This window comes from Natator depressus, chromosome 15 (assembly GCF_965152275.1).
Source record: "Natator depressus isolate rNatDep1 chromosome 15, rNatDep2.hap1, whole genome shotgun sequence".
In the NCBI taxonomy this organism is placed as follows: Eukaryota; Metazoa; Chordata; order Testudines; family Cheloniidae; genus Natator; species Natator depressus.
The window spans coordinates 4,086,362-4,098,554 of record NC_134248.1 but is presented as its reverse complement, the minus strand read 5'-3'; the positions used below and the strand labels follow the sequence as shown (position 1 = coordinate 4,098,554).

Genomic DNA, 12,193 nt, shown 5'->3' with positions numbered 1-12,193 from the left:
GGCGGAGTCAGGCACATCTCGCGGGAGCTGGGTGCAGCGCGGGAAATTCCACTGCCGGCCGGGGACGGGGAGCTGCCGGCGCCGGGATGGTGCTGAGGAACAGCGGGCGGCGCCGCGCCGAGCCCGCGGGCGGGGACCCCGACACCCCGCGGTGAGGGGCGCGCGGGGGTGGGGCCGGGCCGGGGCCGGGGCGGCCGCGCGATGGGCGGGGATGGGGGGCTCCCCCGGGCAGCCCCGGCCTGACGCGCTGCTCTCCGCAGGGACGATGGCTCCGGGCTCTCCGCCCTCAAGCGCCTGGAGCGCAGCCAGCGGACCGACCGGATGGACGCGCAGTTCGGGTTCGAGCGGGCCAAGGAGCCGGGGGAGAAGACGGGCTGGCTGATCAACATGCACCCGGTAGGCGGGGCCGGGCCCGGCGAGCGAGGGGGACGGGGGGTGGGGCTGCGCGTGGCGATGCCGTTGGCGGGGGGCTCACGAGGCCGCACGGAAGTGGGGGGCTGAGCGGGGGCCGCCTGTGGTGGCGGTGCACAGCGGGACAGGCTGGGCGTGGGGGGGTCTGGGGCGGGGCGGGGGCTGCGGCGTTCTCGGGCTCTGTGCCCTAGGGCGGGGGCTGTGATGTGCTGTCTTCCCCTCTCCCAGGCGGAGATCTTGGACGATGATAAACGCTTGGTGAGCTGTGTGGATTATTACTTCATCCAGGAGGATGGGAGCAGGTTTAAGGTGAGTCCCTTTAACCTTGGGTGCAGAGGACGGAGGACCGGGAGCAGCTGCCGTTGGAGGGCACAGAGGAGTCTGGCTGCATGGTTTGGGGGAAGACTTTGCAGAGCTGTACACTAGAAACCACTTCCTGACTGAAACTGGAGGATTAACACCAAAGGGCTGCTCCTCCTTTGGGCAGAAGTCACATTGACAAAGAGGGTGCAGAAGGGAGTTGGGTGGCTGCATTAAGGGGTACAGATCCTGCAGGTTGCCTTGCAGTTCAGTTGACTGGTTCTCCTTTAATCCCTAAAAGGACATTGTGAGTAACACTAAGGAAACAAAAAGAAAAGGAGTACTTGTGGCACCTTAGAGGCTAACCAATTTATTTGAGGATAAGCTTTCGTGAAGTGAGCTGTAGCTCACGAAAGCTTATGCTCAAATAAATTGGTTAGTCTCTAAGGTGCCACAAGTACTCCTTTTCTTTCTGCGGATACAGACTAACACGGCTGTTACTCTGAAACCTAAGGAAACAGAAAGACAAGCTGGGCAAGGTAATATCTCTTATTGGACCAACTGTCCAAAAGATTACCTCACCCATCTTGTCTTTCTAACCTCCTGGGGCCAACATGGCTACAACAACACCACATACAGCTAAGGAAACAGTCTGATCACCATTCCAGCCTCACGTCTGTGCTGCCAGGTGTAAATAGGGGTGGTTGGCTGGAGGTGGGATTAGGCCCCATGCATAACATATGCCTGCATTGCTGTGTATCTCATGCCTCAGTCAGAGGCAGGTGAGGATATATGCACAAGGTTTGCTCATAATGGCCAGTGATCGCTGTGGTAGCAGGAGGTCAGTGCTGGTCTCATTGTGTGGTACCTCGCTGCTGCGTGGGTGGGTGTTACTATAGTCTCTTCTATGTTCTTGCTCAGGAGTTCTGCTTTTCCTAGGCGTCCAGATGCTTTAATTCCTTCTTGATTAGATTTTAAGGTGGGCAATTTACTCAGCCATGGAAATCTGTCTGTACGGGCTGGAGTGGGAAGGGCCCCTGTTGGACTCTGCTTGAGAGCCAGAGGTGGGTGGGGAGGGTGTGTGTGTGTGTGCCCCTGGACCAAGCTGAACGGTACATGGGAAGGTGTGTGTTAGACTATTGTCTGTGCAAGAGAAAGAGAGACCAGAGTGGGGATATACAGGTCTGTTTGTGTCTCTCACACTAACACATAGCGGGTAATGTGCTGAACTACATGCCTCTCCCCACCTACCCAGTGCCATGCTGACTGTGTCTGCTCTTTTCCAGGTGGCCCTGCCCTATAAACCATACTTCTATATTGCAACCCGGAAGGTGGGTATGGACTCCATGGCTGTGGGGCTGGCAAACAGGGCTTCGGGTAGAGTGTGGAGGCAGACGTGGTTATGAATCAGGGATGTGAGTTAGGCAAGTGTGGGGCTGGGACAGCAGCACATTAACAGCCTGAGAGAGCTTGGGGTGAGGTCCTGGCCAGGGAGAAAGAAATCCATGGTTATAGTTGGGCTTGGAGGGATCAGATTTTTATCGGTAAATGCTGATTTTTGCTGAACACCCACAAACCAACGAAAAATGTTTCCATGGCTAACAATCGAAATTTACAGATAGGCCAAATAAGAAAACTGCTGCTTGAAAAATCATTAGAGTTTGATTTAAGGATGTTTACTTTGTATATTTTGACATGGGATGCTGACAATTTCTGTTTTAACTGTTATGAAGCTTAAACTTCTTGAATTTCAACATCCCCTGTCATGAAATAATTGGCTGGTCACCTTTGCCTACTTTCCTGCAACTGTGAAAATATAAATTGAAAAAAATGTTTTAAAATGAATATTAATATTCATTAAAATGACAAAATATTGAATTCAGCGCTTGTTGCTGTGCTAGTTGAGCTGTCGAGCTGAAAGGAGATGGGAAGCAGCTATACCAAATGTACATGATCTTTCTGATGTGTTTCGGGGGAGAGTTGCTTGTGTTTCTGAATGAGCTGCCCCTCAAAGGACCAGCCACCTGGTACTCTTGCTCAGCGAGCCCTTCAGCACCTAATCAGCAGCCCTCTTTGGCTTCTGCACCAATCCTGTTGCTGTTCAAGGCCCAGTAAATGGCTGAGGGTTCACTGTCCTGTCACTCTGCCCCTGTGGAGAACTCACCTGGTTAGCTGCAAAATTGTGGGCTTGGCTGACAGTTCTGGGGTTTTACATTTTAAAAAACAAAACCAAACTCTTCTGCCAGGGTGGAAGAGATTGGTTTCGAGTCAGGCCACTATTAAAGCCCCTGAACATCTAGAGGTCCAGGACACAGCCCCAGGTAAGACAGTATCTGCAAATCTGTTCTGCTTTGATGGGCAGGGCTTTGGCTGCCCTCTTGAAGCTCTAGTCTCTGTGCAGGGCTGCGAGCGGGAAGTGTCCTCCTTCCTCTCCAAGAAGTACCAGGGGAAAATCGCAAGGCTGGAAACGGTTCCCAAAGAGGATCTGGACTTGGTGAGTAACTACTCTGCCCCCTGCCCTGTTGCTGGCAGGTTGCACAGCTCTAATGGGGGAGCGGTGTACAAGTCTGGGGAGAGTGGGATGCGGGCAGGTCTGTATGCTCTATTCCAGTCCTGTATTCTGCACATACCAGGCACAGGGCCTGGACATTGATCATGGGAAATAATGTTGACTCTTGACAGGCACTTTATCTGTCCCCTACTTTTCTCCCCATCCACACACACCTCAGCCCCTTGTTCTGTGGTCTCTTCTCACCCCATCTCCCCAACTCCTGCTGTCTGTCTTGGTCCATCTCCTTTCTTAACTGCCTCTCGCTAGTACAGTCTCTCCCCACTATTCTCACTATCTTTTCCTCATTGGCTGGTCTGCCCCTTTGTAGCCAAATCACCTGGTGGGCCTGAAGCGGAACTACATCAAGCTATCTTTCAACACTGTGGATGACCTGGTGAAGGTGCGGCGGGAAATCTCTCCTGCTGTGAAGAAGAACAGGGAGCGGGACCAGGCAAGCGACACCTACACGTCCATGCTGTCCAGGTAGATGTTCTCCTCTTTGGCAATACATCTTGAGGGGTTGGTCCCAGGGCCCAGCAGGATTCCCTTATGTTCTTGTACTGTGCTTAGCAAGGTGTTCCCCATGTGACCCAGACCTACCTCTTCTCTAATCAGGACTGAAAGGGTTTAACTCTAGCTCTGTTTCCTTTGCTCGGTGTTAAGTTTACAGGTCCTTATGTCAGTTGCTCTGGATGGGGAGGGAACTCCCTAAGCTGATGCTTGCCCTGGTGACCACAGCAAATGTCCCAGTTCTCCTTTGTCCATGCAGATCCCACTCAAGGTGAGCGTGAGCCTCCTACATGCAAATTTCTTGCACATGAGGCGCATGTGCACCTTGAGTGGGATCCACACAGACAGAATACCACAAAGAACCACCGTAACCCTAAGGGAAGTAACTGTTCTTTTCCTTTTCTGAAGCTGGCTGCTGGATTAATAGGGAAGAGTTCCTTCTGGTGACTGCCCTAACATCTGCTGGTGCTGCACCTCCTAGTGTCCTGTTCATGTCACACTGACTAGAGCTGCTGCAGTGTGTTATCTTCATTCCCCCTGAGTCTGAGACCTGTGCATAGACTGATTATTTAAACCATCCCTCTCCCCTGCACCTTGCAGTGCTCTAATTGGTGGCAGCCTGACCATGGATGATGAGGGGCCCTCGAAGAGGTCTGTCAACCAGATGGACAACATAGTGGACATGCGGGAGTACGACGTGCCCTACCACATTCGTCTGTCCATCGACCTGAAGATTCATGTGGTGAGTGAAGAAGCCGGTGTGCCAGGAGGGACTTGTAACTGGGTAGAACGTTTGTTCTAGTGCTGTGCCCTTGAGGGGCAGAGGTGATGGAAATTCAAGGGTCTCCATGGCAATGACTCAGTCTCTGTGATGTCGGCAATTACTGTTAGCCCTGTTTTTCAGCTGTGGAAACCGAGGCACAGCAGCTAAATGGCTTGCCCAAGGCCACATCTCGATCCAGTGACAGAATTGGGATCCTTAACACCCAGCCCCCTGCTCTAGCCGCTTAGCCTGTACTGCCCTTCTTTCATATGGCATGTATTAGGTGTCAGTTCAACACCCAGCACATGGTACTGGGAGACGCCATGTTAATGCAGCTCCTCTGATTCTCTCCTGCTGCGACAGGCTCATTGGTACAATGTCCGCTATCGGGGCAGCATGTACCCTCCGGAAATCACCCGCCGAGATGACCTGGTGGAGCGTCCGGTGAGTGCTCCGATTAGGGTGGGGCAGTCTGTGCCTCTCCTGCGTGGCTGGTTATTCTCTGCTTGAAGTTGGCTTCCATCAGTGAAATGGTGAGGTTTTCCCAAACGTGGCTGGTCTTGTACCACAGCCTTCAAAGGGATCATAGTGCAAGCTTAGAGGATGGGCTCAAGGTAGCTGCTTGGGTTGATTAGGAGGTGATGTGATCAAGCAGTGTTTCTGCCTCACTTCACTCGAACATTATCTCTGCTCGCACTAGCCTGGAATCACATTGTCCGGATCCAGGCTCCCATGCTGACCTTGATGTGTTGGGTCTTTTTCAGGATCCTGTTGTGCTAGCCTTTGACATTGAAACCACCAAGCTCCCCCTGAAGTTCCCTGATGCAGAGACAGACCAGATCATGATGATCTCCTACATGATTGATGGCCAGGTAACAGTCCAGCCAGGGCTGCTGCTTCCACACACTCCAGCAGCAGTCAGGCTGTGATCCCACCCGTGACTTCAGCCAACTTATCTCCTTTTTGTCTTATTGCATATTGCTTAGTGTCTATGGAATGGCTCAGGGAGTGAAACTAATATCTACACCAGAGACTGCAGGGCTCCCAAGGGCTTTCCTTTCAGTCTTCTCTTACAAAACCTTGCACTCCTCCCATCTGGGGCTGGGGGCCCCCTCTTTGGATGAGCAGCAATACCTGGGAGGGTGTGGGGAAAAATCCAGGACTCTACAGCATTGTCTCTTCCCAGTCCCCAGCACTGAGCCAGAGTTGAGGTCTCCCAACCTGTCAAGCCTGGTGACAGGCACAGGTCCTTGTCTGGCCAAAACAATCTGATTGCACTGGCTAATGTACCACCAGCATCTTCAGCCCCAAGGACTGGCCAAGCTGGCTCTGTGGAGCTCTCCCCAAGTACACTGCACCTGCGGTGCAGGCGTTCACTAGCCCTTCTCCTTTGCTGCCTCCTAGGGCTACCTGATCACAAACAGGGAGATTGTCTCTGAGGATATTGAAGATTTTGAATTTACTCCCAAGCCGGAGTATGAGGGTCCCTTTTGTGTCTTTAACGAGCTGGATGAGGTGAGTAGGTTCGGTTTGGAAGACAAGAGATTCAAATTGCTACCTGTCATCCACTGAGGTCTAGGCAGGCCAGAGAGCTGGCTGCTTCCTTTGGGGATTATAATGTGATCATAGTGCCAGTCACAACACATGAACAGCTTTTGTTTCCTATGTTTAGTCACGCTAGAACAGATCAGGTCCTGCGAGAAGGAGAGCAGAGGGTAGGTTACGTTATATCCACGTCTCACCTTTCTCTTAAATCCAGGCCCATTTAATCCAGAGGTGGTTTGAGCATGTCCAGGAGACCAAACCCACCATCATGGTCACTTACAATGGGGACTTCTTTGACTGGTAAGGATGGAAGTGGAAACCATAGGGCAGTCCCTATGCCAGGGGCAGGGAGTTCCAGGAGCAGGCACTAGACCATGTGTCCCTCCTTCATTTCCAGGGAGTCACAAGGTGACTGTGCAAGGCTGTTCCGATCCATGTTGAGTATTCAGCCACCCTCTGTCTTGGAACACCCTCTCTTAAGAGCTCTTTCTCCATGCTGTGAGACTGATCAAAGCCCGTGGGTCTCAGACCCCAGACTACAGAGTCCTGCAATGTGGGGGAGGTGGGGTGCAGAGCTGCGTCTCTCGCAGTGGGGAAGCAGCTCCTAGCTTTGAAGCAGTGACCCTGGATGTTCCAATCTACTCACTTCTGGCTTTCCAAGCCCTGCTCTGCCACCTGCACAGCCACATCTTGTCTCTGGGGTAAATACCACCATGTTTACATGCTGCTGATCCCAAAACTGGTGGGCAGTGAACAGAGAGGAGACAAAGAAAACTGCAGAGTGAGCTGGGGAGAGGAGAGGAGAGCAGCTGGGGGGCTCTAGCCAGCCTGGGTTGACTGATCATTGAGTCCTGCATCCAGATATAGAATGTCACTGAATAGCCATGCCCATCCTCTGTGTAACTCTGTGCCAAGGGGACTCTTAGGGTCCAAACTCTGTACTGTAGCCGCAAAGGGAAGGGGGCAGGGAGGAGCTCTGGCTTACATGATATATAAAAGAAGCCAGGTTTGAAAGCACTCCTCCAGGGGAAGAGGGTTGAAGGTGCCTGTGTTTGTGAACCCTCTGTACTATCTCAGCCTTCCTCCCCAGGCCCTTTGTGGAAGCCAGAGCAGCAGTGCATGGAATGAATATGTACCAAGAGATTGGATTCCAAAAGGACAGCCAAGGGGAGTACAAAGCCTCCCAGTGCATCCACATGGACTGTCTAAGGTACCAGACGCTGCCTCCATTCTGTGCACCTATGGCTCTGAGTAGCGGAGCACTTTTGTAAAGTGCCTGTTCCCAGAGAAGCGTGGACACTGGCTGGCACGCTGCCCCTCAGGAGACGTTGCTCGCTGGCTTCATGCATAGTGCCTCATTGCATTGGTGGGTCAGTCTGTTATTTGGCTGTTCCATGTCCATTGCTGGGTATGCTAGGGTCTGGGTGGTGCAGCAAGCTAAGGCCTGGACCTGGCAGCCTTCTTTTCAGGAGTTGTCAGCCAAGCCAGAGCACTAGCAGACAAGTCCCAGAGGAGTTGGTCTCATTGCCTAGCCGGTGGGTTATGACATTTCAGCCTGCAGTCTGAGCTCAGGGACCCAGGAGAGGTGGAGGAGGGACATTTGTGCAGCGAGGCAAATCCTCCACAGGGAACTGTGACAGGAATGAGTGTTTTAGTCAGTCCTGTTCCTATGGGATCTGCCGTCCGGATAGCCACCTTCCTCCTGCTGGCAGTCCCAGGATCACGTCCCCTGCACTCAGTGATTTAATGGAGGTGGGCTGGGGCTGGGTGGTGGTTTGAGGTAGCAGAGAATGCAGATGAGCAGAATTGAGGGCACTGGCAGAGATGCCCAGCCCCTCCCTACACTAGGCCTGGCTCCTGGTACCTTGGATGAAGGCCCTCCCCCCACTTGTCTGAGTTATAAAGGTCCTGCCCATGTGGTTCAGGGTTTCCTGGGGCAGGGTGGCTCATGGCTTCCATTCACAGGCCGGCGCTCTGGTTCCTCTCCTCAGGTGGGTGAAGAGAGACAGTTACCTCCCCGTGGGAAGCCACAACCTGAAAGCAGCAGCCAAAGCGAAGCTGGGCTACGACCCGGTGGAGCTGGACCCCGAAGAGATGTGCCGGATGGCTACAGAGGAGCCTCAGGTACTCTCCGCTCTGCAGCCTCTGGACCTAGTGGTCAGGAGACAGGCCCCGGGAAGCCTGGGGCACTGGTCCGCATCACTGATCATTTGGGCTAGTTCTGGGTGGGGATAAATGCCTTTGGCTAATGCAGTGGGCATGGAAGGAAGCTGGAGGGTCATTTTGGCCTCCTGTATTTCTGGCAGCCTTGGATGGGGTTCCCGTGTAATCAGCTGAGCCCGCCCGGGGCAGGGGTGAGGGGATCCCTCCTGGTGCTGTCATGTTGATTTCCCTAACGGGGGACCTGTCAGTCATCTACCGCAGGTGAAGCACTTGGGCCGTAGAAGTACTGTGACGGTGCAAAAGTTCACTTCCACTAAAGCAGGGGGAAGGCTCTGTGTACACATGGACAGGGCGGGGCATCAGCTATGGAGCATTTGTGTGGACAGGAAGCAGTCTCCCCACTCCCAGCACTATGGGGCATATGGGCAGTTACATGGCAAGTGGCCCTTTCCCTCGTCCCCTCAGAGCTGAGGGGCCTCTGAGCATACAGCTCGCAGACAGCCTTTACTGTCTGTGGCTGCCCGCTGCCCACACCCCCCAGGCTGTAGCATGTGCAGCGGGGAACAGGCACGGGGCAGGCGTCGCTCTGCTAGTCTCCTGTGCTGAGCTCGCTTGAACTGATCCAGCTCTTTGCTGTTTCCCATCAGACACTGGCCACTTACTCGGTGTCCGACGCTGTTGCTACCTACTACATGTACATGAAGTACGTGCACCCGTTCATCTTCGCCCTGTGCACCATCATCCCCATGGAGCCCGACGAGGTGAGTGCTCAGGAGCCAGAGCCCCTGCTGGGCCGGGCAAAGGAGCGGAGTGCTCTGTGCCAGTGGAACGCGGCCATGCTGGCAGAGGGTCCCTGTTGCCAAGGGGCTGAGACATGAGAGTGGACTTGGTGGGCGCCCATGTCTGTCAATAGTGGCTGTGGCTCTTGCAGTGCTCGGAGGTGCTGAGCACTGGCAGCTCCCAGTAACTTCAGCTGGAGTTCTGAGTGTTCAGGACGTCTGCTGATCGGGCTCCCACCAGTGTTACACGGGGCTCTGGGCGTTTACCCAGTAGAGGGCACTCTCCTGGGCCACATCAACTCAGGGATCCGTGCAGGAGCTGTGCCTGTGTCTGTGTCTGTGCTAGCAATTTTGAGGAAGTCTCCCCCTGTTGCACTAATACTGGTGGCGATGGGAGGGCTGGGAGACGTGGCACGGGCAAGTTCAGGCACCTACCAGAGGGCAGCAGTGTCAGTGTTAATGCAACAGCCACAGCTTTCTCCCAGTTACTAGTATAGGTGCAGTCTGCAAGACTCCATGTGTTGTTCACAGTCCCCTAAGGGATCCCCTTCCGGGGCAGGGTGTTCTCTGCTTCCCACTGTTACCACAAGCTGGGAGTTGCCAAGCCAAGCACCTTGTCCCACTGACACGTGGTGCTGTGACAGGGCTGGCTCCCCTGGGTGGCTTGGTCTTGGTTGTGTGTCCTGACGCTGGGTGCCCCTATGTCTCTCCCTGCAGGTGCTACGGAAAGGCTCAGGGACGCTGTGCGAGGCGCTGCTCATGGTCCAGGCCTATCACGCCAACATCATCTTCCCCAACAAGCAGGAGCAGGAGTTCAACAAGCTCACAGAGGATGGGCATGTGCTAGACTCGGAGACCTACGTCGGGGGCCATGTGGAGGCGCTAGAGTCAGGAGTCTTCCGCAGCGACATCCCCTGCCGCTTTAAAATGGTGTGAGCCTAGGTGTGATCGCCCCTCCCCCAATCTCTGGGGTGCGGAGGGGTGTAGAGAGCACATCTGGAGACTCCTCCCCCCGGCCATTAGTAGTTACTTTCCTTGGTGTTTTCTGTTGTGCTGGGATCCTCTGGCTCTGGGCCCCTGAATCCAGACATGGCTCAGACGGGCTTTCCGGAGCTGGAACTAACCAACCGAGCCAAAGGGAATGTCAGGATCCCCCTGCTCTCCCTCCTGCTTCAGCCATGCCTCTCCTTGCTTTGTCTCTCACCCACTCTCAACTGGGTGCTGCTTTCCACAGCACTCCCTGTACCCACCCTCCCTTTCCACCTGCAGTCCTGGGTGCATGCCGCTCGCTGTGTGTTTGTTGGGCTTTTAGACTGTACGATCCTTGGGGACGGGGGTCTGTATAATGTGCTGTGTATGGATCCAGTGCTATGGAATAGGTCAGCCCAACAATGATCGTTCCTGCTGCAGAAGATAGGGCGGCACGTAGGTTGAATACAAGAGGACCTCCTTGTTAGAGCTGACCCTTGGGTTCTAGGGACAGCAAGGGTGTACTAGGAGCTGACGACTAGGTCAGCTTTGTCCCAGGTGAAACTCTGGGGTGTGTGGGTATGCTCATAATCCTGGAAACATGGCTTTCTGGCTGTGAGAAGCCTCCTGTTTCATGCCAGCTTTGTGGCAGACCGTATGGCAGTTGTAGAGCCTTGTAGGGAAATGCTGCATCTGCCTGGAGGGCTCTGGCTGGATCTGGGTCTAGGATGCACAGTGCCTGCCAAGGATCTGCTGGTGACCTACACTGTTCACAATCTGCTTGTGCCCCCATCTCCTTCAGTGCAGTTAGACCCTGGGTTGGATTGTCTCTCCTCATCACAGGCAAATGTATGGCCCTTACCATGGGGAGGGAAACACATCCTCGAGTAAGCTGTAGGTCAATGTGGAGAGTGGCTTGTTGCATGGATGCCTTCCGTTGTCCTAGGCCCATCTAAAGCAGACAGAAGAATGGGCAGCTCAATAGGAGTTTGTAGTTGCTTTCGTCCCCCAGGCCAGCGAGGGAGGTTGGGTGAGAGGAGCTGGAGACAGCCTCATAATTACTCATTCTAATGTCCCCCCAGAACCCTGTTGCCTTCGACTTCCTGCTGCAGCGTGTAGAGAAAACCCTCCGGCATGCCATTGAGGAGGAGGAAGGTTTGCCACTGGATCAAGTCACCAACTTCCAGGAGGTAGCTTGGACCTAGTCCTGATTCCTGCCTGTGTGGGGGTGTGACACGGCTTGGGGCCTGTAGGAGGTAGTACATGGTGTTTCTCTAGACACACACAAACAGGAAATGGGCTTATCATATAACCGCTTTAGCTATTGTACTTTTCAGCCCTTAGTTCACCTCTTCCCTGCCTGGCCCCCCTCCCCCGCATACCTCTGCCTGGCCCCATTTCCGTTGTATTAAATAGTTGACGTCAGAAACTGTCTCCTGTGACTGAGGCTAAGGGGAATCAGTGCTGCTGAAGATCAGAATGCAGCCCATTCTAAGCTTCGTGTGCCGTTAGCTCTTTCTCCGGGTCCTCGTGCGCTCTGTGGTCATAGGAAGGTGGGGGGAGGGATAGCTTAATGGGGGGAGGGCTAGCTCAGTGGTTTGAGCATTCGCCTGCTAAACCCAGGGTTGTGAGTTCAATCCTTGAGGGGGCCATTTAAGGATCGGGGGCAAAAATTGTGGATTGGTCCTGCTTTGAGCAGGGGGTTGGACTAGATGACTTCCTGAGGTCCCTTCCAACCCTGATACTCTATGATTCTATGAAAGTTGAATGACATACTTGTCCCTGTGGAGGGGAGCCCGTGCTGCATGCTCTGCTCAGTTGCTGATTCACTCCTGTCTTGTTTCTGCCTCTTCCCCTCACCGCAGGTGTGTGATGAAATCAAAGTCAAGCTGAACTCCCTGAAGGACATTCCTAACCGGATCGAGTGTCCCCTCATTTACCATCTGGACGTGGGGGCCATGTACCCCAACATCATCCTTACGAACAGGCTGCAGGTAGGTAGCAGGCAGCCTCCTCCTGGGTTTGCATCCCAGTGGGACACGGCTCAAAGACAGGGCAGCTAACTCCCTGCTCAGGAGGAAGTGCGGAAGCAGGGCTGGGTACTGTCAGTTGGGCATTTGGCAGGGCCTGCTATAAATATGGCTGCCAGCGGGTCAGAGGAGAGAAGCCTCTGAGGAGGCAGAGCTCTGAACCCAGTTGCTA

At 54.1% G+C, this 12,193-nt stretch overlaps 1 protein-coding gene across 1 annotated transcript in view; it reads left to right on the top strand.

Moving 5' to 3' along the window:
* Window positions 1-39: 39 nt before the first annotated feature.
* Window positions 40-12,193, top strand: part of POLE (DNA polymerase epsilon, catalytic subunit) — a 36,619-nt gene continuing 24,465 nt past the window's right edge. The window contains exons 1-17 of the mRNA XM_074972677.1: window positions 40-151; window positions 261-396; window positions 640-720; window positions 1,998-2,042; window positions 3,113-3,205; window positions 3,591-3,745; window positions 4,373-4,514; window positions 4,899-4,979; window positions 5,300-5,407; window positions 5,940-6,050; window positions 6,295-6,380; window positions 7,171-7,290; window positions 8,072-8,204; window positions 8,891-9,004; window positions 9,740-9,952; window positions 11,074-11,181; window positions 11,857-11,985. Coding sequence (XP_074828778.1) covers window positions 87-151; window positions 261-396; window positions 640-720; window positions 1,998-2,042; window positions 3,113-3,205; window positions 3,591-3,745; window positions 4,373-4,514; window positions 4,899-4,979; window positions 5,300-5,407; window positions 5,940-6,050; window positions 6,295-6,380; window positions 7,171-7,290; window positions 8,072-8,204; window positions 8,891-9,004; window positions 9,740-9,952; window positions 11,074-11,181; window positions 11,857-11,985 — 1,920 coding nt within the window. The 5' untranslated portion in view covers window positions 40-86. The remainder of the gene's footprint in view (window positions 152-260; window positions 397-639; window positions 721-1,997; window positions 2,043-3,112; window positions 3,206-3,590; window positions 3,746-4,372; window positions 4,515-4,898; window positions 4,980-5,299; window positions 5,408-5,939; window positions 6,051-6,294; window positions 6,381-7,170; window positions 7,291-8,071; window positions 8,205-8,890; window positions 9,005-9,739; window positions 9,953-11,073; window positions 11,182-11,856; window positions 11,986-12,193) is intronic.